General features: G+C 32.6%; 4 protein-coding genes across 8 annotated transcripts; 2 read left to right on the top strand and 2 right to left on the bottom strand.

Annotated features, from left to right (window-relative positions):
- Positions 1 to 144: 144 nt before the first annotated feature.
- On the bottom strand, positions 145 to 4,042 carry LOC145939823 (uncharacterized). Of its 3 annotated transcripts, none has more exons than XM_083044447.1 (5): positions 3,803 to 4,042; positions 1,116 to 1,233; positions 969 to 1,043; positions 642 to 815; positions 145 to 372 (listed from the first exon to the last, which is right to left on the bottom strand). In XM_083044447.1, exons 1-5 carry the CDS (start codon positions 3,848 to 3,850, stop codon positions 161 to 163), a joined length of 627 nt encoding a protein of 208 aa, XP_082900573.1. In that variant the 5' UTR covers positions 3,851 to 4,042; the 3' UTR covers positions 145 to 160. The 3 variants fall into 3 exon arrangements, with proteins under 3 accessions (XP_082900573.1, XP_082900574.1, XP_082900572.1); XM_083044448.1 differs by having other exon boundaries at positions 3,845 to 4,042; XM_083044446.1 differs by lacking the exon at positions 3,803 to 4,042 and adding an exon at positions 1,418 to 1,528.
- On the top strand, positions 1,476 to 7,610 carry LOC145939821 (uncharacterized). The gene is given in 11 exon segments (XM_083044443.1): positions 1,476 to 1,616; positions 1,746 to 1,927; positions 2,495 to 2,977; positions 3,466 to 3,524; positions 5,315 to 5,418; positions 5,513 to 5,690; positions 5,858 to 6,231; positions 6,351 to 6,620; positions 6,703 to 6,894; positions 7,016 to 7,399; positions 7,474 to 7,610. Coding segments are annotated over 7 exon segments (1,581 nt in total). The 5' UTR covers positions 1,476 to 1,616; positions 1,746 to 1,927; positions 2,495 to 2,977; positions 3,466 to 3,524; positions 5,315 to 5,334; the 3' UTR covers positions 7,573 to 7,610.
- Positions 7,611 to 7,958: 348 nt separating this feature from the next.
- Positions 7,959 to 22,407, top strand: Ork1 (open rectifier K[+] channel 1). 2 transcript variants are annotated; one of them, XM_083044438.1, is made up of 11 exons: positions 7,959 to 8,098; positions 9,212 to 9,498; positions 12,128 to 13,056; positions 13,378 to 13,910; positions 15,963 to 16,136; positions 16,641 to 17,024; positions 18,092 to 18,354; positions 18,687 to 18,842; positions 18,982 to 20,136; positions 20,266 to 21,345; positions 22,271 to 22,407. In XM_083044438.1, the coding sequence occupies exons 4-10, from the start codon at positions 13,769 to 13,771 to the stop codon at positions 21,295 to 21,297; spliced, it is 3,306 nt and encodes a 1,101-aa protein (XP_082900564.1). In that variant the 5' UTR covers positions 7,959 to 8,098; positions 9,212 to 9,498; positions 12,128 to 13,056; positions 13,378 to 13,768; the 3' UTR covers positions 21,298 to 21,345; positions 22,271 to 22,407. The 2 variants fall into 2 exon arrangements, with proteins under 2 accessions (XP_082900564.1, XP_082900563.1); XM_083044437.1 differs by lacking the exon at positions 22,271 to 22,407 and adding an exon at positions 21,516 to 21,739.
- On the bottom strand, positions 22,217 to 26,023 carry Hisrs (histidine--tRNA ligase). Of its 2 annotated transcripts, XM_083044441.1 has the most exons (6): positions 25,827 to 26,023; positions 24,945 to 25,256; positions 24,165 to 24,377; positions 23,861 to 24,082; positions 23,282 to 23,783; positions 22,217 to 23,110 (listed from the first exon to the last, which is right to left on the bottom strand). In XM_083044441.1, the coding sequence occupies exons 1-6, from the start codon at positions 25,935 to 25,937 to the stop codon at positions 22,638 to 22,640; spliced, it is 1,833 nt and encodes a 610-aa protein (XP_082900567.1). In that variant the 5' UTR covers positions 25,938 to 26,023; the 3' UTR covers positions 22,217 to 22,637. The 2 variants fall into 2 exon arrangements, with proteins under 2 accessions (XP_082900567.1, XP_082900568.1); XM_083044442.1 differs by lacking the exon at positions 24,945 to 25,256 and having other exon boundaries at positions 22,248 to 23,110; positions 25,827 to 26,019.
- Between the last annotated feature and the right edge of the window lie 336 nt (positions 26,024 to 26,359).

Below are 26,359 nucleotides of genomic sequence, written 5' to 3'. Positions count from 1 at the left end.
ACATTGTATTTTGTTTCAATATATCACAAAATATAATTAATTTTTAGTTATATATAAAAATATTACATATTGCAAATTAAGTTTATATATGATTTATTTTCGAGAGCACAGTAATACTGACAATGAGTATAAATAATTTTTTAATTAAATCATTCTTAGCTTAATTGCTTCTGACACCTTGCCTGCGAAATGGAGACCTAGGATTTAAGCTGCTCAGGACATGCCCATGTAAACCATTTAGTCTCCTTTCTTCCTGTTTTCGCAGCAATGCTTTTGCATGCGGATAATCGTCAAAGAAAAGCTCACCTAGTCCGTAGAGATATTTAACTGCCATCATTGCTTCACGGCCAGTTAATAAATACGGGTCTTGTTCTGCAATCAAAATAAATTAAAAACATATACATATATTGATATTAAAAATAAAAGCTATATGTAATTTTTTCGTATTATTTTCTTATTATTTCTTATTATTTAAATTCTTATTATTTATCTTATTATTTCTTATTTTTTTCCAAGAATCTCTAATTGATTTTGTTCAGAGTATAAAAGTAATTGAAAATATGTAATTAAAAGCAAATAGGTCTTATAACTGATTAAATGGATTTTATCAGCCGAAATTGTCAGCGGAAAAATACTTTTACCTAATTTGTAAAAATCGGGAAGACCACGTTGCACCTCGTGCCAGCTGTATCCGAGATCATTGATATCAATCGGTGGCAGGAAGACCCCAACCGGCGACAGGGATTCAGCATTTTCGGGATTTGTTATCGTCTGCCGTAAGTGATTTCGCTGTAGATTCGTTCTGTAATTGTAATCTGTAAAAATATATTACGTAAATATAAATAATTTTTATCCACACTGGAAATATTTAATTTAAGAAATATATTATCTATACAGATTACTATTACTATAATTAATTGATTAATTATATTGAAATAATCGCGCAAATGTAAGAATAAAATAATTACCTTGATCCTTAGAACGCTTCGCTGAGTTTCTTCGGCCGATCGAGATGAATGACTTTTGAGCCACCGTTCGATCCCCTGAAGAGGAATGCGAACGAGTTAAAATAACTTAATGCAATGTAAAACATTATTGCGCAATTGATGCCTAACCGTCTGTTGTGATACTGTGCTCGTGCACATTGGAGGGCGATACAAATTTTACATGCACATTGGCGAGCGGCAGGGAACTGACCGTCGACACCGCGAGTAGCAGTAATATCACCGTTTTCTGAAATTAAAATAATAGCATATTTATTTTTTAATTAACAAAGTATATTATCATCACACTGACAAATTGTTTATGAGTCGCAATTATGTGAAAAAAGCAGTTATTTAAGTTTTTTAAGCATATATTTCTCTCGCGACTATTTTAAAGACTACTTTGTTTTAAATATATATTATATATGTATTACACTTTTGCTAATCAAAATAATATCTCTGTAAAATAGAATCAAGACTTCGCCGGTCGGAGAATATCTGACATGTCTATGATCGGAGCATGTTACAAAACGTGTTACATACATCTCAGATCTTCTTTAAAAATGGAAATTTTTAACTCACCACAACTCGAAACTCGATACGCTGTGAATAATTTCATAGAAAATTCTCTTGGTAAGAGTTATACTGAATTATACGTATTCAAAATAGTATTGTATATTTCAAAGTAATATATATGTATATATATATATATATATATATATATATATATATATATATATATATACACATTGTATATTTTAGTGTTTTCTCGTCGAAATTCATTATCCACATGTTGAGAATTATGCTATTCTTAACGAGAAAGTCCGAGGCGAGCGTTTCTATGTCATGATGTGAACGTCGACGACAGATAAATCTCTTTTTTGATGAATCACCCAACGATGCAGAAAATAATCGTAAAAAATACTGTAGAAAACTGTGTCAAGGTGAGTAAGATTCTAAAATTTATTCTATGCAGACGTACACAGGGTTTATAATCTCTCCCATAATGCGGGAGGAAATTACGTAATTGTCTGTGAAAGCAATCTGTACGATTAATCTTCAAAATATTAGTTATACGAGAATCTTGTAAATTATTATTAATATATAAAATATATATATATATATATATACTAAATATATTTAATTAATTGATTATATATATAATTATATAGTTATTAGATCGTTATACATAAAATAATCGATTTAAAAAGTTTGTCATCTTGCGGAGAGTTTTTACAGAATATTTCTTATCGATTATTGCATGTCATTAAAATTAATGTGCAACAATCTTTTTTGGACTATTATTCCTTCTAAAATGTAAAATATATATAATGCATAATAATTACATAAGTTTTATTATTGTTATCTATTTATTACATTTAATGGATATGTAATTTTTATATCATAAGAATAAGTATCATCAATAGATTTTATTTATCACGCATATATAAAAAAGCAAAGTTTATTATAATTTTATAATTATTTATTTTTAATCTATTACTTTTTTTTAGATTCTTTATATGGGGGATCTCAAGAGAATTAACTCTAATATAAACTTGATGTAATCGGAATGCGTTTACATCATTTCGATGACCTGCTTGCGAAACGTTGCCCTCCCCTGCGAGTATACTAAAGACGCTTTTCTCACAAGGATTACCAGCAATATTGCACTTTGAAAGGCAACATTTTTAGCGACCACGGAGATAAAGAGAGAGAGAGAGAGAGAGAGAATAACCATTATATCTCTGCATTCCATCACTAACTGTGTACTATTACACCATCACAACTATAAGCGCGCCTACGCCCCGACAAAACGCATGCACGCGTGTGTGCGTGCGAGCGATTCCACGAGGAGATTTGTTCTCTTATAGACGCATACACGTGCTCGGCAGTGCGTGTCAAGCAACCCTTTCGTTTTCCTTTCCGTTCACCTTCACCTGGGAACTCGACTGCTATTGAATCCGGCATTTAAAATTCAACATTGCAGAAACCTGGTATGCATAAGTAATATATTTTTGTGCTAATAATTAATTGTTGAGCGGAAATCCAACAATGGGATTCACGAAAAATAAAAAAGATCAAATTTCGAAAGAAACGCGAGATATCTTTTTTAAAAATTTAATGATTACAATAATGAACATATATAGAGAGAACGTTATGCAAAAACAAATTAATTAGTAAAATAAAAAGAATACATTTGAAATTCTCAAAATTAAAATTAAAAATCAAAGTACTTGATGAGTTATTTGTTAATTTTTCTTTATAAATTATGTTGTAAATATAAACTTTTTGCATTTCTTTTTTTCTTTTTCCATCTATTTGTGACATCTTATAAATGATTTAAATTAGTTTGAGCTTTTGCAAATAAGAATATTGAAGAACGTTAAACTATTTAAAAGTTAAGAATTTTATATTAATTTAGATAAGATATAGCACTACAAAGATTATTGAAAGTTATTTAAAATTTCCATTTTTTTTGCAGATCAGATCTTCATAGAGTTGGACCATTGTTAATACACTGAACGCTCCGTCTATTTAATGGTGACTATATATTTCTTTGTCAAACATTTCATTACTTTTTAAATATTTAAAACGTTAAGAATTGGCGTAAAGTTGATACACAGCCTGTAAGGTTTACGGTTAATTTATCATTCGCAAAAATATTACAAGGTATTTGTCATAACTTTTTCAATTTTAATCGACATCATTTTCGATATTTTATTAATAAAATCTCAAATTAAAGTTATATTAAAATAGTGAAATTGCAAGGAGGAGAAACCACGCGAATATAACTATTGTTAAATGTTTAATGTATATACTGCTGACACAATACTCCTTCTTATAAACTTGGTTCCACCCACCGTCATTGTGCAATTTCACGATCGATTGTTTAGCACCGCAATTATATAATGTTGATGGACGATTTCACTATGCACTCTTGTTCGATCGAATCACAATCGTCCTAAGGATTTTTTTTCGCGAACGCGACTTTTAAGATTTAGCTAAATCTCGCGAGACGCCTCGGTCAGGAACTGATCCAGTTTTCGAATGGAGAACGTCGCGGCGGCTGCATGTAAGCATGAATTTCAGCATCCCCCTTCTTACCATGTATATACATAATACATACCCCACCTGCGTAGCTCGATTTTTGCAGAGGCACCCAAGTAATAAGGACTCGCAGAGGATCACGGCGAGACTTTCATCTCGACTTGAGATCGCACGATCGAATTTAGCGCTTGCGAAATTTCTCCGCGAACGCATCGCATTTTTTATGTCTCTATGAGTTTGCGCGAGATATTCGCGATTAAATAGATGATTGAATAGACGATTGAATATTGAGTATTAATCAAAATTAATTATATAAATAATTATTGTACAAGGCATTGAATATTATTTTTCATTTAGAACAAGACACAAATTATAGATTTTGTCTATAAATTGTATTTAATATTAATAAGATAACTATAAATCTTTGTAATTATTTAATCGATTAAAACTCGTGCAACTTTTTTCAGTATATCTTTATTAAGAGTCAAAATGCAGTTTTTTTTTCATCAAGTTTTCTAGCCTCAAATAAGAGACAATTTAGAGAAAATTCCTTACAACTTCTTTTCATTTAATTATTGCGTCTTTAAACTATTGTTTGTTAAAAAGAACGCGAAACCGCGTAGCTTCGCGTTCACGAGGGTTCAAACATTCGAATCGGAACGCGCGCGCTTTACGCCGCGACAAGATGGCCGCCGCCGGACTTCCGGTGTCCGCCGCGCGCTAGTCGCGAGAAGATTTCGCGGGCGGCCGAGTTTATGGGTAATATTTCCCAAGATTCTTTGTGATGTACTGGTGTTACGGGGGGCCGACGAAATTCAATTCACTGCGAGCGAGCGGGCGATTCATCTATCGTTTTATCTCGCGTCATTTCGCGAATATTTTCGTCGTGTCGCGTCACATCGCGACGTATCGGCTCTTCCTCTCGGCGATGCTGCCGTGCACGAAGATGGCGAGTCTCGTGGAACGAGACGCGATTCGGTGTACGATGTACGATTCGTCTCCGCGCGCGCGGATACCTCCGGAGAACGACGCTGTATGTTTTGACGTTTCTGCGGAATGTCGATCGCGTGTAAATACGACATGTCAACGACAACTGCATAATTGTCATAATGTAACAAAATTGGGTATTATGCGACACTTTATACGATTTGCGCGGTAAAGATATATCACTCGTGTAACTCGTTTAGCACGTGTTCGAAGGGAGATGAGATCGCGAGCAGGATAAGATGGGATGTCTCCTTGTGCGTCAACGTCTGTCAGCGAGAAATGTTGTCTGTTCGCAGCTGCGGCACAGTCGTAGGAGATGTCGGCGCAAAGTGCAGATCCTCCAAACTGCACCGCGAGCCAGGAGGAGGAAGAAGATGAGATGATCTTGGACGAGTCTGAGGTACACACACCAGAAATAGATAATATCGTGCAATGATTTTATTTGAATCATGCATTGATAATTATACATTCTAATGTATATGATTCTTTTTCAGAATAATCCAGTGGATATTTTGGAGTGTTTGTCAGTTATGATAAATGAAGGCACTGAAAATGATGCGAGTCAAGTGCAAGAACTTCTATTGGATGACCAGTTGCTCGGTACAATGGTGACTGCTATTACATTGCCCGATGGAACTCAAGCTTTTGTTACGAATAATCTCAATGACATTGGTTAGTAACGATATAAATTCATTTTTTGCATGCTATCCAAGATAATACAAAAGAAAATTACAAGTTTTTTTAGAAAAACATTGGAAGAAAATAGCTATTTTGAAAATACATCTAATATATTTTCTTAACTATAGCATATATATCAAACATTTATATATTTATTATAGATCCAGATTTCAAGACGCAGACATTACAAACAACGCTTGAGAATGGGAATACCATATTGCTGCGAGATATGTCAGAATTTGGGGAGGGCAAAGCTCTTCAGTTAGAATTAGATCCAGCTACATTTATACAAGATGAAGATGCTTCCAATGAAAATGTAGAAAATTCATATTCGCAAGTGGAATTTATTAATGGCACTGCATACATGGTAGCTAGTCATGTGAATGTTGATGAAAATTTATGGGAAATTCAAGATGGGAAATTAAAGAAGAAAGATCCCAAGACTTTAGTTAACAAATTATCTGATGCAAAGATTAGATATCCTTGTCCTAGAGAGGGATGTTCAAAAGTTTATAGCACACCCCATCATCTCAAGGTAATTAATTTTTCAAAATTAATATTTATAATGTAAATAAAATTAAGTGAATTACTACAGAAATATCATTCAGATTGTCTTAAAGTTATTAACTATAAATTAAATTCCTTTTTTTATAGGTTCATGAGCGTTCTCATACTGGTCAAAGACCATATAGATGTACGCATCCAAAGTGTAAGAAAAGCTTTTCAACAGGGTATAGTCTGAAAGCACATTTGCGGACGCATACAGGCGAAAAACCGTATAAGTGCACGAATGGAACGTGTAATAAGAGTTTCAAAACATCAGGTGATCTATTAAAACATGTGAGAACTCATACAGGGGAACGTCCATTTGTATGCCCATTTGATGGTTGTGGTCGATCGTTTACTACAAGTAATATTAGAAAGGTAAAAAACTTGTTGCGAATCGAAATATTTAATTGCGGAATATTTAAATATTTAATGTAATGATGAATGTTATGTTTGTCAGGTTCACGTAAGGACGCACACTGGTGAGCGACCATATAAATGTACTCAGCCGATGTGCGGTAAAGCGTTTGCCAGTGCAACAAACTACAAAAACCATATACGGATACATTCTGGTGAAAAGCCTTATGTTTGTTCCATAGAAAACTGTGGTAGAAGATTTACCGAATATTCTAGTCTGTATAAACATCATCTTGTAAGTATTCTACATCAGTTATTAATACTAATCTATTATTTACTATTGATCTGTTATTTATTAAAAATATAGATGCATTGGACATATATTTTTGTAAAAAAATTATTTTGTATTTTTTTAGGTGCATACACCACAACGACCATTTGAATGCACATTGTGCTCTAGAAGATATCGACAAAGTAGCACACTGATGATGCATAAAAGAACAGCTCATGCATTGGTTGACAGTGATGATGGTGCTGATGTATTTTTGCAAGATTCTTTTGAACCTTCTAGTCAAAATAAAAAGAAAACTGTGAAAGAAACTGTAAGTATGATACAATATTCTATTTGTTGCATTCTATCATTGTTCGCTGTACAATTATATAGCTTATAATTACTGAATCAAATTTAGACACTTGGAAAAGATAAACAAATTCAGATTTCTAAAATGATTGATGATGCAAATGATAAAGAACCACAAATTTTGTTGGTAAGCGATCCTTCACAAATCGCTACATTACAGGTTTGTATTAAGTCTATATATAAATATTTACATTATCAATAAAATTATTTCTACATCTAAAATTTTATATATAGAAAATCGGTCTGGATGAAAATTTTGATGATCCTGGCATTGATACGTCTTTTGAAGGATTAAATATAAAGATTGAGGACATAGAATTTGGCTGGAACTAATGCCAAAAATGAAAAATATATATGATTATTTTTTTGACATATATATGGACTTATGTATGGATATCGTGAACATTAAATGTTAACGATTTCGTTAACATTTATGTATATATTTTTTTTAATACCAGAGCAAAATCAAATAAGCAAATACAAATAAATAAATAGTTTCAAACGGTTCGACCGTATAAACAATGTGATAATAGCTGCAAGCTCAAATTTCATTTTCTCATATGAGTTCATATGAGTTTTATTAATCACTAAACAAAAATATAAGATAAATATAGATAGTGTCAAGCATTTTGTAATGAATATGTAATAGTTAATATATTATGATATATATATAAATTGTTTTAACAGTCATTATAACTTAAGTAAAGATTGATTTCGATGGATGATTTCGATGGATTTCAAAGTTTGATGCGACAAATATGCTGAAAGGGATTTTAAGGAAATGTGGTATTTCTCATTTATGCGTCGAATTTAATAATCTCAGCATTATATTGGTTCATACTTTAAAGATATAAGTAAGGTAAGATCATTGAGGAAAATATATAGAGAAGATCAATATTTATACATTATGTTTTTGAAGGCAGTGCCTTATTTGAAAATGTGAACAAAAAAGTATATATTATATATTATTATATCTATTGTTGTCGAACAATGTATATATTTTTATGATATCCTAAATGTTTTTAACAGTCTTATAATTAGACTATATACAATTGAATTAAACTTGTATTTTTCATATTATCTATTTTTAATTAACACCAAATGTACAGAGAAACTCAACTTTATTATATTATTATTTTATAAGATAATACAAAGCCACACAATACAAATTGAAGCAGAGATATGTGATGACATATTAACAATAGATATAATATTTATATAATATATATTTATATAATGCACAAATGTTCTCTAAAAATATCAAAAATAATATATGTATTATGTTTTGTATCGTGTGTGTGTGTGTGTGTGTGTGTATATGTATATATGTGTATATATATATATATATATACATATATATATATATACCATTTTTTTGGAATTAAAAATTGCTTTTCTTAAATATATTAATTCCAAATATATTTGTATAAAATTTGAATGAGTCTAATAGAAATAAAAAGTTCAGTGATTTAAATTTCGAGAAAAATATATATAAAGTTAAATTGAGAAAATTATCTAAATTCAGAAGCTATATTACAATAATGATAGATTACTTATATATTACATTCTTCAAATACAATTTATATTTCTCTCTAATCGAATTCTCATGGTTAAAAAGAAATATATTATTTGTGTTTGATTGTGCTGATTAAACAGATTCATTAACACAGCAAAAGAAACAAATCACGTAAAGTAGCAAATAACTCAGATACACTTCAACAATTGAAAAATAGTTGATCTTTTATTAAAAAACAAATTAAAGCAATTTTTTGTAGTCTCTATTCATCTCTTCTTTTCCTTTCTTTATACTCTCTTCTAACTTCTCTATTCTCTCCTTTATATTCTTTAAATAAGTTATTAATAATTATATTTAAAAATCTGTTTTTGAATTTATATTGAAAATATTTTCTTTATTTTTTATATTTTTATAGTGCATTTAACTGTTAAAAGATAATTTTGATGAACATTACAGAACCTGCTTTCGATTCTCCCACCATCCCACGATGTTTCGTATAGTGCTGCTCCTGATTACGGATAGTCTCCATTCGGCCAAGTACTCGACTGTGTTGATCCGTTAATCCCACAAATAACATTTAAATTTTTGATGACTACGCCAATAACCAATGTTCTGTGCATACAATTTTACGTTATCGCGTAAAAATAATTCAAAATTTCCCGGTTGCGAAACTTATAAAATGCAGCTAGTCGACTTAATGCAAATATGTGGAACAAGTTTAAACAATACAATGGACAAGACAAGTGAGTATCAAGTGATTAAACAAGCTGATTTAAAGATAAAGAAGAAGTAATATTTTACTTCTAATTGTTGATATATATTGAATATTTTCTTTAATTTTTATATACTTACACGTTATCGAATTTTAAAAATTTACGTGTATTCATTTGAATTTCGATATCAATGATATCACATAAGTTAATCTTTTATTCTTGTGAAAATTATTATTATATTGATAGTAGCAAATTTAGACGAAAAATATTACTTCCGTTAATAGATTGATATTACAATAACATTTATCAATTAAACACGTTCTAAATAGATTATATAATTTCATCTTTTATGATTATTCGCATTATTATATTAATAAAATTGAATTGATTTAATATTACATAATTTATGTATATAGATATATTTATATACATTAATATATAATTTTTTATTAAAATGCATAACTTTTTAAATATAGCATAAATTAAAAAATTATTCGATTCTATAATAAATTCAACATATATCTATATCTTATATTGAATCAAAATAAAATAATATTAAATTTGGCAATAACATAGTTTCTGATGTAGACTTACACTTTCACAAAAAAAATTTATAGAAAGTAACCGAGAGTATGTTTAAAGATTATTAAATCCGGTAGCCGAGTATCGATTAATGGAAAATTCAAGAAATGTGAAAAAATAATTGATAACATATCAGTATCAATCTTAACGTTATCGTTGAAGTGTTAAAACAGAAAAGAACCTATCAATTCTCTTAGCCAGTAATTACGATCACTGTTAATAATTCGATTACTGCTATATAACTACGATTATTATTGCGTAATGCTATCTTGCGATGTTTACTGTTTCACATTTTTCGATTGATTTAGATGATTTATATTGGACATGTGTTTTTTGTGTTAATTAATATGCAAAAATAGCATGATTTATTGAAGAATACATATTATCTTTGTAATATTGTTCATCTGAATATAAAGAAACGAACGTTATTTTTGGACGTCAGACATTATTTAAAACGTCACAAAAGTCTACTTTTAAACAGGCTTTTAAACAGGCTTTTAAAATTGATAGCAGCATTGAAGTTTTTTTTATTTAATTTTTTTTATATAATAATTTTTTTTATATAATAATTTAATAATGAAAATTTAATTTTAAATATTTTTCATTTTTACGGACATTAATAAAATTTATCAACAATTTATCTTTTTCATAATTTATGCATAAAGGAAACTATTCTTTTTAATAAGTACAAATTCATAATTTCTATTTAAAGTGATGTTAAGTGACAATATTAATTAATTTAACTATAATAACTGACATTATCGTTTAATAATGTAATTATAATTATAATTATAAGTATAATTTTCGATAAATACATTCGATCTTTTTCTAAAATATAAAATTATTACAGTTTATTCGATTATGCGATAGGTAAAAGGCACGTGATTAATACTTTATATTTCTTCTCGACAAACTTCTCGACAACTATTTTACACATTAATTGTTAACTAATTACCACATGCGCATTAGTATCGGCATATTTTAACCGCAGCCGTGACCGACACGACGTGTGCAGTAAATAGAAGATAATAACAGTTGTTAAGTGGCCGTTAACAACCATAAAATTATTCGAGTTAAAACGCCGTCGTAAAGCCTCGTCTGTTCAACTAATCATTTAATGATTCATTATCAACCTGTTCGCATCAAAGTGTGTCGTTTATGCTTTAAAATTATAGAGACTCCGCGTAAGATTCATATTTATTTCCGAATTACGATGAGATGCGATAGTATTGTAGTTTTGTTACCAAATAAGGTCTCTACATCTGAGAATTAAAGGCAAATGGGTTCAAAATGTTTCGACGTAGTAGCTCTTTTATAATAGCTTTAAATTAGAATATAATGACAAAATCCAAACAATAAAGCTCTTAAAGTAATACAATTACTCAAGAGCAATGTATGTAGCAAGGCAATAAATTCATGTTAAAAAAGTTCTATATACAACGAATATTATATTAAATATTTGTTTGCGTTCGTTTCTTTATATTTGTTTAATTTATTCTAAAAATATGCATTTACAAGTTTACACCCTTGGCTCTTCGAATTTACATTTTGCTGCATTCTTCTGCGTTTTTCAAATTATAAAATCGTTTTATTAAAAATTATTGCGAAATTATTTTATTAAATAAAAAGTAATATGAAACAAATTGTTACAATTTTGCTTTGACAACTTGCTAATTAGAGAGTAATTACATTTTATAGCGAATCATATTTTTCATCTTAATTAAACGTACAAATAAGTATAATGTACCAACAAATTGCATTCGAGGAAAGAATAGTGTGATAACTGGTCGTCATTTGTGCTATTTCGCGAATAAAGGAACATACGTGCATGAAACGCGTCCGCAAATTTATCTCATCAATTAGATGATCGATAGTAGCGTGATGTATAGTTGTTAACGTCGCCGAAGGCTCACGATGTTTGACGTATTATTCTGTTATTGCGGGTAGAAGACAAAGGGGCCCAATAATTTATAAATTTTCAAACGCAGCAAAATGCAAGGGATGAATTCGTTAAAAGAGAATATATTTTTGCGAAAAATATTTATTTATTTTTTAATATATTTCTTAATATTTCCAGGTGAAATTTGGCTTTGAAATGTCAAATCTTTACGGTATCTTCATGCGAAAGGGGCCCGAATTATGAAGTTTCTTCGTTGCGAGAGCCCCTGACCTCTGCTCGCAACGAATGTGAATTTTCTCGTGCGAGTACAAATAAGCGATGTCCACATTGACATTATTAGCAAATAGTGATCGACTTGTTAAGACATTGCAGTCGAGGCATGTCCTCGCGCGTTATGTCCTCGCGCGTCATAAACTGTATTTATGGATCATGTTATAACACTATAACATAAAAGGATCAAGACAAATTGATTGTTCGACTATCGTCGCATTTTTTCTTTCATTATATTATTCGTCAATTTCTCGTTCCATGTTTTAAATTGTTGCGAAACATCAATTCCGCCTTCAACTTGAAGTGGATGTACGCTTGTCTCGCTACAATAATTTTAATTAATTTAATTTAGCAAGCTTTTTTATTCGATTCTTAGCTAGAAGACCTATGAATGTTGATATTCGATGGTTTTATTTCGTTAAACAAAAAAATAACTGTCAATCTTACAATAAGCAATTCTCTCATATGATCTCATATGACTTTCCGCCAATTCTAAAATACTTTGTTATTATTTCGAGCTTATGCGAATTATGCGCTTATGAAAATTCATAAGCGATGCGCTTAAACCGGCACGAGACCAGATGGGAGATGTAAACTTGAGAAAGAGGCACGCGCTCGGTGTTTTTTCACGCCGTAAATTATCCTCGCGAATGCAAAAATCGATCGCTATTACGATCCACGTGGATCGCTGTTACGATCCACGATCGACAGGCAGGTCGGTGGGATATATGATGTTCACTGGTAGAGACCGAACGCATTGCACAACCAGACATTGCCGAAGAAAGGGTTTTGGTAGCTCAACGTCGAAGGTGCGCCGGATAGAAATTTTATTTCGGGTAAATGTGGATTTTATGTTCCTCTCCTAGGCTTTTAAATCGTTCGTCATGCAATAATTAGAAACTTGCTCAATTAGTCATTACGAATTTTTATAGAGCTGATGTATTTTATATTTCACTTTAGAGGGTGAAAAGACGTTTATCTATTTTCATATGTGCATTAATTATTTTTTGTGTAACATTTGTTTTAACACACTATTGATATAAATTAAATTAATATTGTGACTGTAATATTTTTTTACACGTGCATAAATTTAAATATTTGCTCATTTTTTCAATTATATGTGTCACAAGCAAACTCATTCAATTTTTTGATCACAGAGTTGCCGGATATTTGACGGCGAGTTGCAGCTACGGCACAATGTCTAGATCGACAGGAAGATCTCTTATGGATCGAAGATATCGGATCGCAGTGTGATAACATTGCCCTCGTGACAGTTCGTGGTAATCGATACGACGATCGGTACGAGAAACCGTAAAAGAGAGTCGCTCTTCGCGGGAGAACCTAGTGCGCTTGTGACACTTGTAGTGCAAGTGGTGTTAGCGTTACCTCCCCGCTTTCCCCCACCGGAAACTATGTCAAGAATACGTACCCGTGACTCCGCCGCTTCGACGGAGACATCATGATTACTTGATCTGATGAATCGTCATCCCCTTGTTGATTATTTGATTCACACTAGATATTTAATATATTTCGTCGAAGCATTCGAGAATGTCCAAGAAGCAATGGTTGGCCCTGCTGATGTTATTCCTTACATACCTACTGTTTGGCGCCTCCATCTTCTATCACATCGAAAGTCGCTTTGAGATCGAGAAGATCAAGAAGGCTAAAGATGAACGCCAAGAGATTAACAGTAAGAACGATAATAACAATCACTGTTCCTGTATGTTATCTCGCACGAAGATCGCGCCGTTTTTAATCCATTGAGAATTCATTATTTCTGCACATTTATTAGCAAAATTGCATTGATGTATTATTCTGATAGATACCGCAAATCAATATAATTCGAATCGGTTTAGCGAGATACATTACATTTTCCAATCGATTGAAGATCAATTTCTCTTTAACGAAAATGTTGCGTGATTATTATTTTAATAATTTATATGATTGTGAGAAATAAGGAAGATTTCTTGAAAATTAAGCAAATAAAATTTTGCCTTTATTTAACTTTGAATAGAGTTTGCAATAGATAATTTCAGAAATCAATGTAAAGTTAATAGATTGACAAGTTTTCTCTTATAATTTTAATAATTCAAGGACTTGCAGAAATATTTAATGTTAAAAATTTTAAACTAGTGACGAATGTGAATTACCTTGACATCTTAGTTAAAGAGAAATAAATTTTAGGTTCGCGAAATACATTTAATTACGTACGTTTTATAATTGTGTTATGCTCCATTATTATTTATGACTAATAGCGGAAATAAAATAGCATCCTGATTTCTGAAAATTATTATAATTGACAAGCTTCTCTCATTCAAATGGAAAAATATTCTTGAGATTTTTAAGTACACAGTTACAATCTAAATAAGATATCGAGTCAATAATAAAGATATCGAATCGTTATTGTAAATACTTGTCTAACGTACTCGCCATCAATCAGCTGATTATTAAGCGCGATCACTTTGCAAATAATGCTTAGACCACATGGTCATAGAAGACGAGTTTGGCGTATAAAACATTTGAAACTTCCGATATGCATTTATACTTACATTAACGAAATATCTTATGCATCTAGCGTCTTAAAGCAAGACAGTTGTCATTGATCAAAGTTGCACCGATACAACCTTGATTAATGTGACGATTTTCTGTCGCTTTTTAAATTTTATTGTAAATTTTATTATATATAGACACGAGAGAAACAAAATTCCGTTCAATTTAATTCAATTGTTTCTAAAGTAAGAAGCTTAAATATATCGGAGCAACGATAATCTTTATATTCTTTTTAGCATATTGTTTTTCATATTTCTCAAAATTTCGGATATCAGATTTGATAAAAATCAAAAGTAATAAAAATGATTATCTTATAAATATTCAATCATAATAATAGGATCTTATACATAAATAGTCAATTATATTCTGAAATCACAATTTTCAAAACTTATATAAAATTTGTACTTGTGCAAAATTAAATCCTTTCAAAAGTTCTTAAGTTATTGGATTCTTGAAAGAATTAAACTTTATGAATCGCTTAATTTAAAAGTAATTAATAATGGAAAACACGTGGAATCTTTTGTAACTAATACAATTTCATAAATAGCCGGAAAATCACGACTGTTCGACGTCATTCGGCTTTGTATGCATGACTGTGTCCGGTATCATTGTTAACGCAAAAAGAGCATTATTCAAATAGCTATCGATGATCACAATGTCGCGCGCTAAAGAATGGTCGTTTGAGTTGACGGCCAGTGTCAGTGTCATCAGGAGGATCGATTGGTTACGAATTGTCATCTCATTGACCGCTCCCGTCAAAATCGTCGCATTTGAACCGAAAACGGCGATATCCGTTTTCATAATGTTTGCCCTTCCTCATCTCTGTATTTGTGTGTATTTTATGAATGGAACACAGACATGTCTACAAAATTACTTTTTTTTTTCTCTATAATAACAAAAATATGTTATGCGCTTATATACATGTTCTATTAGCCTTGATGCAGCGACATTTGCATTTCGATTGCATTTGCATGCGCGAAAGGTCCAGGCAAGATTTGTACAAACGGGCAATATAAAACGACAAATATCAGCTGATAAGATAGCGCGTGTAACAATAATTGTCTCGAAAAAGACTTCGTTAAGAGACTTCAAAAAGGATGGCGAAAGAGGGATTAGCTTTCAGCGAACGCGAAGATTTTAAGATCATCCAATGATGAATTTACTTATTAAACACACGTAATTTTCTTTTCAGATTTACTTCGAAAACATTACATACCCAGTACTGACCAGAATTATATTTTCAAGAAACTCAGCGAATACTGCGGCAAATCAGTAAATTATACGGAGGACGAAGCCGACGAAGATCATCATCAATGGGATTTCTACAATAGCTTCTACTTCGCTTATACGGTCGTTAGCACTATCGGTACATATCGGTCAAAGAGATTAAATATGTAACGCAAATCTAAATTTCTTAATCTTGACTTTAAATATGTGGACGTATTGAAAATCGACTTTTTTTTATCTAAAGTATGGATGAATATAGACTTGGCCATTCTTTCTTTGAAATCAGTTATACATTTGCAATTACAAAATCTATTGTTTACATTAATTAACATATATAATATTTTCAAGCCACGCAAAGATTTAAAAGATGTTTCTAAAAGACATTTCTTAAAAGAGAAAAATATTTGAAAAATTGAAACATTTTTTAAATGTGTTAATTAAAAAATAAACATCTTTTAAATGATTGTGTTGTCTAAATTATCCTTTTAAATTAAGATATGTGTAATTTTATTACGCGCAATTTTTTTTTTATTTCTTGAATTGCGATTTTTAAAAATATCTTTTCTTTTTCATCTCTTCTTGTTTGCTATTATTTTATATTCTTTATTCTTTCGAAATTGTAAGTTTATAATTTACTACGCAGGGTATGGTAATCTGGCACCCACACATACGCTCAGCCGCATCCTGATGATCTTCTACGGTCTAGTGGGCATCCCGATAAACGGGATTCTGCTAACACAGTTGGGAGAGTTTTTCGGCCATGTGTTTATCAAGGCTCATCAAAAGTACAAGTCCTACAAGCATGGCCAGTCGTCATCTGATTACTCCTCTAAGAAACCGATGCCGTTTGAGACGCGCAAAGTGGGCCTGGCCGCGCAAATTCTCATGTACCTGACACCCGGCTTCGTCATGTTCATCTTCTTCCCGGCGTTCCTGTTCTCATATTATGAGGGCTGGACCTATGATCAATCAGTTTATTACGCCTTCGTCACGCTCACGACCATCGGTTTTGGCGATCTCGTGGCGGGTAATTATTCTATCTTATCATTTCCCGGACATGCGCGGAATGTGATTAATCTATTATCAATACCAAGATTTTGTTTTTAATCTCGTGAATTGCAGAATTGCTCTTAAGACACTTCTCAGAAATGTAATGTTTACTTTACGTTTTATGAATGGTATATAGTTTACATAGTCATATCATTCATATAATATGTGTCCAAACTATATAGCATATAACGACAAAAATATAGATATTCAATGAGATTAATATTTTTTGTGATTAAAGAAATATTCCATCATCCTATTTTATATGCCTGTATACAACAGAAAGAGAGAGAGAAAGAACGAGAAAAATATTTAAAAAATGTGAAGTTAGATATTCTGAAATTCTAAGAAATTAAAATTAATGTTTAATTTATTTTTGATAAGAGATTAGAGAGATATAGATTTATTACATTATACGAAACATTTATTCTCAATGACAAGTAATATAAAATTCTGAATTATAAACATCGATTTGATTTGGTTTGATTTAATGATACCGGGCCGCACTTGAGAATATAACTTTTGATAAATTTTGTCAGTTTTTTTGATTAACAGTATTGATACAGTATATACTTGTAATCTCTATTTCTCTCTCTTTTTTTCTTATCACATGTATCAATCGATATAAGATATAATCTATAAACTTGCCTGTTCCTCCTTAAAAGATAAATGTTTTCAATCGTTATACATGCTCACGTGGGAAACAGATCTTAATATGTAAGTAGTTCTAAATAAGCCCGCCATAAATAAAAAAATATAGTTGTTGATTTATATAGTAATAATATTAATAATAAAATATAAAATACAAAAATCAGAATATAATATTTATATGAAATATATAATTAGAATATATATATATTCACGATTCAAATCAAAATTATTCAAAGCCAATATTTTTTAATTTAATAATCTTTTGTGAAATTAAAAATCTAATAAAAATTAATTGAACAAATTAAAATAAACTACACACTTTTTTTTGTTTCGAGGAATAAAAGATGAATGGAGAGGAGATATTTCACTACTCTCAACTCTGCTTAAATTTCGTAGGTCAGGACCATACGAAGGGGAGCGGTCCATTCTTCATTATGTATAAGATATTCTTGATTTTCTGGATCTTTTTCGGGCTGGGCTACATCGTCATGATAATGACGTTCATCGCTCGCGGTATGCGCAGCAAAAAGATCACGAGGCTCGAACATAAACTAGCGATGAATCTCAAGCACACACAGAGCAAGATTTGGAACGAGTTTAACAAAGAGGTCAACTACCTGCGCCGCGTTTTCAACGAGTTACAGCTCTCTAAGGTCAAAGTAAGTGACCTCGTTGGCTCTGATCAGATATTCTTAAGCAACAGCATATATATTTTCGTTTGTCGCAAAGATGTTTTCACTTGTACACGTTTCCTCTTAAAAATATTCTTATTTTTTCTTTATTTTATATTCTTTCTAAATAGATATGTTCCTTTATAAACTCGGTTTCTTCATAAACTTATGAAATTCTTTTTTAAATCTATGATAAAATAGATGTTTGAGAGATAAGAATGAATATTACTACTACTCATTAAGTACACTTTTTTTTAATTATACCTAATAGTTTTATTTAAAATATTGATTACTTTCAACGCTGTTATTTTTCTTATCAGAGAGTATATGTTGACGAGTTCGATTATGAAGTACCTCCAACGAAATTCTCACGCAGCAACAGCTTTCCAGATCTCCGAAATTTGACGATTGGTGGATATGTGGACAACTGTATACCACATCCACGACGACGAGCTAACAGCGAAGTAGTACCAGCGGTATGCGATTAATTTTCTAAATATTTTTCTAAACACAACGTATTTTTTCGTCCATAACATATTTTTGTATTATATACTTTAGACTTATATATTATAATGTCTTTTTAAATACTATATCTTAAATAATTTATTCGTACAGGTTCAACTGGCACGCGTGGTATCCGAGACAGATCTTCAAAGAATAGACAAGAATGCGACATTTGCCACACACGCCATAGTGCAACCAGCGGAATTATTAGCACGTTTAGTAAATATTCTCGGTTACATCCCTCCACGGGATGATTTCGACTGGGATCAGACTGAGGATCAATTAAAACAGACCGACACGCAAAAGGAGAACGAGATGCAGCAGAGCAAACCAGTTGATCAGGGCTTGACCAACAACGTTGCTCAATGGACAATCGGCGGCGAAAGATTTCCGTTCGCTAAACCTCGATCTAGAGCAACTAGTGAAGTGCGACTTTATGCTAAAGACTATACGAAAGACGATTTTGTTCATCAGAACACTGAATGGACTTGGTCCGGTCCAGCAGCCTCGACGAAACTGCAGGAACTGATGAAGGCACGCGACGCAGTTTCCTCGCTACCTTCGAATAATAATAACAAGCCATACAAGAAATTCCCGTCATTTGCTTTGCCAATTACCGCGCCCAAAAAATTCTTCCCCAGATGGAAGTTTATGAACAAAAGGTCATCGAATGTCGGTTCTAATGCAGAGAAAGTCGTTGAAAGAATGAACGACAACAATCAGCAGAATAATTCGATTGGTCCGATCGGTCCATTATCTTCATATTTAGATGAGAGACGCGATTCGATATCAAAAACGCCGAATTACTTTACACATACTGGCGGCAACCTATCAAATTATTTAGAAAACAACAGTTTGTTGGAAGAAACGAGTTTGGCAGATTTCCTTAGAGCATTGACTGCTCTTCATGCAAGAGTAGGAACGGTCCCCGACGAATGCGCTGTCAAACCCAAGAGAAAATTAGGAACAGCCTGTCTAAGTCCGCCAAAATTACCCAGTCTGTTCACCTTGTTTTCACCGAACACGGCCGGTTCAGATTTAGCAACTCAGAGTAATCAAAATACTGTCACGGAAACGCAATCGTATCAATCTAGTAGAAGAGTTTCTCTCAAAACGGCTGAGAATAGTTATTCCGGCTCTACCACACCTACGTCTTACATTAGGAAAGAAAGCAGTATCGTGAAGCCTAGGAGATTCTCTTTGAGACCGGTAAAGATCCCAGGAAGTTCTCTCACGCCACCTGATTATGCATCACCACGATCATCAGTAAGTTTATGCCTTTAAGTTTCTATAAAATATATCTTAAAACATAAGTTTTGAAAATTTTATAATTATATATTTAATTTTTACGTAAAAATAAACGCACAAACTTTAATAAGATGCAAATTTTTTCAGCTACGACTTTCTCAGAGAATGGACAATCGAAACCTCCAAGAACCTTATATCTCAACGGAACCCTTCATTTCCGTATCACCGAAGGAACCGCTTGTAAACATGGAGGGACCACCAGGATTTTCGTCGCCGATCAAACAGCCGTCCGATAATCGACGTTTCTCCATAAGACCCGCTCAACTTAGCACGCAACCGAGTGCAACGAACATATCTACGCCATTACATACCCCGAAACCATTGCCGAGATGGAAAGCAGGTATGCTCCAGCGGCAAATTAGTCAAATGAATTTGCGTCGTCGCGTTAGGGCGTTCAGCCTTAGCGATGTTTATTCCGACAGACGCGAGAAAGGCACTAATCCTCCGAGTCCTCTTGCCATGGACACCGCCAACAAGTTTGTAGATGTTAGCAAATTGAGCAATCCGAATCAGAAGACGGTGACAATCATGTCACCGGCAGAGGAGATGAATATGACTTTGAGAAATAAACTTCAAGATTCTACGATTGCTCCTGAAAATTTGAATGAACAAATTTCGCCAATTAAATCTTTCTCCGTCAGAATTTCCGATGAGTCATCCGCGGGGTTAAATGAATCCAGAATTTCAAACATACTTGAAGATGGGAGATATTCTCAAGGAAATAGCAATTTTACATCAGTTTACGAACCGATTTACAAATCGAGATCTTCTGATAAGAAATTGATAAGCGACGAACTGGATAAGACAGTTCAAAGAGAAATGCAGGAAATGGACATCGAAGAGGCCGCTTCACTTCAAATGGAAAAACAGAATGATATGCATATGTGTATAATTGATAATTCGGATGAGCCACAAGAAGTGAAGTTTTCGATGAATAGTGAAAATTTTACAGAGTCAAGAAAGGAGAAGCCTAGTGTGTTGATAGATTTTTACAAACCAGTGCTACAAGCGACGATAGAGAAGCCCGCGATCAATCCTTTCGAGCAATACAGAGTTATAACAAGATCTGGTCAAACGGAAGAGGCAGACTTGACTGAAATTAAAATTGAAAAACCTTAAGAGAAATGAAAAAGGAGTAATCGGATGTGGAGAATCTAAAAATTAAAAGTAAAGAAATTTAGAGTCAATTTTATTGAAAGTATTATAGCACTAATAATCTAACAATAAGACACATAAGTAATATTTATAGACATAATTAATATTTTTAAGATTGACTCCATATTACGTGTCCAAGAAATGATATTATTTTGTTAATTTTTGACAACTTTCTATTATAGCACTTAACAAATTCGTGTTTCGTCTTGAAATAATTTAATATATAAAACATGAAAGAATTGTGCACAAAAGACAATTTTATACTGACGTATTTTATATTGACGTATCGATTAATGGGCAAAGTTGTAACTTTTGAAAAAGTTGCAACTTTATAAAGATAATTTTTCGAAGAAAAAGAGATTAACTTTATCGTGCATGGTGTAAGATGTAAGATATCTAATTCTTTTAAAGACTAATCAAATTAATTTTTTTAGAGAAATGAAGAGATATACATTTTATGAAACACTAGAGATAATATTAATGATAATTATTAGAAATAAATTAATTTATTATATGTAAATTATTAATTTAAACTTTTAAACTCTGCAAAATATCGAAGACTCTGTGATATCATGAATATATAGCACATTTTCAATATAAAAAAAAAAAAAAAATAAATTATTACAAGAAAATACTATATAAATGCATCACTAATTAGAAAAAAATGTTTCTCATTGAATCTGGAATCTGTTAAAATTTATGTTATATTGAATGATCGAATTAATATCTCGTATTGCAATTCAAACATTGTCAGTATGGTCTTGTGACCTGCACATTTATCACAGTCACTCGCAATCATATTTATTTCACTAAATCTTGAAATTAATGTTTTTGAATGTAATAAAGATAGGAACGCGCGGCATGTTTTATGAAATGCGTAACGTTTTATTGACAAGTTTTTGCAGAATAAATTATAAAGATATATTTGGTTTTTCAGGCGATAGCTCGAAAGAGCTATGAATTATGATTTATTATCATAAAATCCGGAAAAATTCGGTTGAAAGATTATTCATGCAGAAATTGTTCATGTGACATTCACGTGATCACACTTTCTCATGCATTCACTTATTGTACGGTTTCACAATTAGCATCTATATCGGACAAGGAGCTTATCACTCGACGAGGTAACGATCCGTCATGTAAAATAATATACACAGATTTCCATGAAATCTAATAAATAAACTTTTACCAGTGTGCGAGTTGCGTGAAATAAAACTAAAATGCAACATAAATATTTTGTTGTACTGATGTTGATTTCTCCTCCCGATAGTAAGAAACACGTATACGAAGAAATTTAAACATTACTATAATGTTTTTAACAGCTTTCGTATTTCTTCGACGAGATTATTACGTGATACGCGAATTTCTTCTCGCATTGAGACGACTCTCAATGTAACTTCGCCCTTCGCTAGTTCACTTTCTCCGATGATTATTGCCAATGGAATCCTGTTTTCCTCGCAATGCTGTAACTGAGCCAAGAGCTTCGCGTTCTTCTTGTAGGATTGCTCCGCTTTCACTCCGGCTTCCCACAAATCCACTAGTATCTTCATTCTTTCCTCGTGTAAATTTTTCTGTGCGCTCGCCACAAACACTTCGATTTCGGTTGTGCGCGTTTTTAGACCTTTGTTAGCCAATCTCGCCTCCAAAACGCTGAATATCCGCTCCACGCCCAGGGACACACCGACGCAAGATACATTTTTATTCTTACTGTCGAACATTCCTACTAAATTATCGTAACGACCGCCGCCCGCTATACTACCTACGCCAATGTCATCTCCTACGAGAAAAATTATATTGAGTGTTATTAATATTTTATCAGAAATGTACTATTTTGCGATATACAAATATTTTACATAATACAAAAAGATATTTATATAGATTTTATATATACATCTAAATCTCTTTTTAAATAACTTTTTTGTATATCGTATTTTACATATATACATACCACACAATATAGCTTCGTAAATAACACCAGTGTAGTAATCGAGTCCTCTCGCAAGACTCAAATCAAATTTAATTTTGTCCAGAATTTTGTAGATACCGCAATACTTTAACAACAGTTCCATGGAATCTAAGCCTTGCACAGCAGCAGGTTGTCTCATTAATTCTTTGTCCTTTCTCAATTCGACTATCAGTTCCACTCCACCAGATTGAGAGACGTAATTGCCAACTTTATCGGCAATATGCTCGTCCAATCCCTTCTCTTCTATCATTTCTTTCTTCACTTCCTCCCAAGGACTTTTATCCAATTTATCTACGGCGGAACAGATACTGCGGAATTTGCTTTGTGGAACACCACACGCAGCAAAGATGCCGTCCAGCAAAGATCTGTGATTCAATTTAATCAAGTATGGTCCCAGATCTAGTATCTGCAACGCTTCGGACACGACCCGAATACATTCTACATCCGCTAACATCGGATCGTACTGGCCGGCGATATCGAAATCCTAGAAAAGAGATTAACATTAATATTTAAATATACATGTAAGTATATGTGAAGTGTTATTTTAACATGTATACTTACACACTGATAAAATTCTCTATATCTGCCTTTTGTTGTAGCTGGATTATCTCTTCGATAGACCTTAGCAATATGATACCTTTTAATGGAGGATATTTTGCTCATGGCCAGATACCTCGCGAAAGGAACTGTTAAATCATATCTAAGTGCGAGGATCTCGCCCCCTTGATCTTTCAAATCATAAATGAGCTTGGAATCTTCACCGTATTTACCAGTCAAGACATCCTGCGTAACAACAAATAAAGTTAGTATTGATCAATACCAATATAATCAAAGTATCATAATTATCGTTGATAGTAATTTTCACCTTTAACTCGAATACAGGCGTATCTATGGTCTCTGCGCCGTGACGCTTGAATACTGATATTATCTTTTCCAATACTCCCAATCGCAATGCCATTTGCTCCGGATTATAATCCCTCGTGCCTTTAGGCGTTTTGAGGATGAGTTTGTGAGAGCAACCATTCTCCTCCCCCAACTGCGCTTTTAGATCCAATAACTTGGTGACTTCCTCCGCTATCTACGAACAAACAAACAAATGCGCTATTAATATATGGAATATAACATTGCTCTCGTTTTGACAGGGTACGATAGCCGAAAATGTCCCACCTGTGGCGTAGTCGACATCGGCATGTTGCGATTGCATTTCCATACGACGGAGAAAGAATTGTTGCATATCAGGCGTAACATCATGAACGGATGAGGAAATTAGAAGGCAACCAGAATGAAAGAGAAGAAAAGCCTCCTCAATGTTGATTTATCAAACTAGTCCAAACAGCAGAGATAATATCAGTAAGCAAGCTAGCAAGGGGTTGCCATTAATTATTGCCTTTAACTAACATTATTTTTCATTTTTTTTCTCAATGAATAAATGTTGACACATTTTTGAGATGATTATTTGAATTATATTTAAAAAACATAAATTTTGTAGAAACTTTTAAAAATACAAGAAATTTTCTATAAAATATATCCATCATATCATTCAATAATCATGAAATCATCAATGTTTTAGCTAGAGAAATCAGATTTGCTACAAATGTTGCTATAATTTATGGCAGCTCTGCTTGCAAGCAACCGACTGCCTCACCTTTTTATCTAGCATATCTTTGGTAATATAGCGAGTAATCTTTAGTCGCTCAATTTTTTCTGCCAGGGAAGTCAGCGGTGCTTCCGCAGCAGGAAATGCTAGACGCTCTTCTTGAGTGAAGCTTTTTATATTAACGTGCCATCTGTTTAGATAAGGCCATCTTGCAAGCTCATCGTTAAGAATGACATACAACTTTCCGAATAATTCAGTGTCTTTAGACGTTGGGCACCAGCCACACGCATAGCTGACATCCGCAAAATCATTGTTTAAGCTGTCTAACTGAACATTTATATCAGACTGTTCTCTGTATCCCTGAGAAACGAGACTCTCTCTCAAAAGAAGGACCCAATACACATTTAGATAATACACAGATAAAGAAAATAATTTATTCTTTACACCTAATAATCCTACTAATTAAAATGCATGTTGTATTGCAAGAGGCTTATTGCATCATGTCTGTTGTCATGAATAAGTCTGTTTCCATTTTTGCAATTTTTTTAATCGAAAAGAAATTAATCAATTGCTTTGTATATAGAATAGATGTATGAAAAAGAAAAACGAAATGAAAGGAAATGCAGCTGAAACAACAAACCTAATAATCATGAACGAAAAGTATAAACCAAGTAAGCGTGAAAAGAAAGCAAGTGTAAAAACGTGTAGTACAGAATAAAAACAAGTGAAACGTTCTCGAATGCGACGATATCGAACGTCGTATTTCGTAGAAGAGAGTGAAGGGGATATGATTGTAGAATGTAACAAAGAGCACAAAGCAGAGCCTTACGACAAAAAAGAGAAAGGCGGTACATCTGTCACGATGACGGAACGTCGTCGAGATTTTTGCGTGGAAAAGAGGGAAAAAAAAAAAGGAGGATGTATGCGTACTTGCGTTTTATCGGCCTTTGCAGCTTTTAATTGTCGCACTATCTCGCCCTGTCCTTTCACACGATTCAGCAACGTCTCCCTCGTTATTTCGTCAGCCATCGCTAGCACCATGCGGTCTCTTAAGGTCCGATTCCGTGCGTTCCATCCGTCGACAGATTACTTTCTGACTCGGCGAACGAAACGTCAAACGTCATCGCAACGCAAGAACGTTCCCCCTTCCACCCCTCCGCCTTCCCCCTTCCACCACTCCGCCTTCCCCTTCGAATTGTAGTAATACTTGGATTGAATGGAGAAAGGCTCGATTGTAGGCTCCTCTCGCAAAACCAATCCAATTTTGTTACATTCTACATATTAAAAATAAAATAGATGCATACATTTAGACATTGCAAAAAGATTTTTAAAAAAAGGATATAAAATTTGCATGACAACTCGTCAGCGTCAATTTCATCAGATTATCTCATACCACTGTGTTGTTTTAAATAATTAAGAATACAAATACAAATATAATTAAGAATTAGGATTCTCAGAAATAA

The sequence above is a fragment of the Prenolepis imparis genome, unplaced genomic scaffold (assembly GCF_030444845.1).
Source record: "Prenolepis imparis isolate NDT839.2.m4 unplaced genomic scaffold, iyPreImpa1.0 SCAF_8, whole genome shotgun sequence".
NCBI lineage: Eukaryota > Metazoa > Arthropoda > Insecta > Hymenoptera > Formicidae > Prenolepis > Prenolepis imparis.
Note: the sequence above shows the minus strand (reverse complement) of the source record. Positions and strands in the feature narration are given on the sequence as shown.

Bases quoted from the DNA above. Each gene is read 5' to 3' on its own strand.
- LOC145939823 (XM_083044446.1), bottom strand. From the start codon at position 1,528: ATGTATGTAACACGTTTTGTAACATGCTCCGATCATAGACATGTCAGA. The intron at 1,044-1,115 runs GTTAGGCATCAA...ATTCCTCTTCAG, and splicing joins GCACAGTATCACAACAGACG to GGGATCGAACGGTGGCTCAA. The intron at 816-968 runs GTAATTATTTTA...ATATTTTTACAG, and splicing joins GAAGCGTTCTAAGGATCAAG to ATTACAATTACAGAACGAAT.
- Hisrs (XM_083044441.1), bottom strand. From the start codon at position 25,937: ATGGTGCTAGCGATGGCTGACGAAATAACGAGGGAGACGTTGCTGAAT. The intron at 24,083-24,164 runs GTGAAAATTACT...GTTGTTACGCAG, and splicing joins CGCCTGTATTCGAGTTAAAG to GATGTCTTGACTGGTAAATA. The intron at 23,111-23,281 runs GTATGTATATAT...TTTTTCTCGTAG, and splicing joins TTACGAAGCTATATTGTGTG to GAGATGACATTGGCGTAGGT.
- Ork1 (XM_083044438.1), top strand. From the start codon at position 13,769: ATGTCCAAGAAGCAATGGTTGGCCCTGCTGATGTTATTCCTTACATAC. The intron at 16,137-16,640 runs GTACATATCGGT...TTTACTACGCAG, and splicing joins TACGGTCGTTAGCACTATCG to GGTATGGTAATCTGGCACCC. The intron at 18,355-18,686 runs GTAAGTGACCTC...TTTTCTTATCAG, and splicing joins TACAGCTCTCTAAGGTCAAA to AGAGTATATGTTGACGAGTT.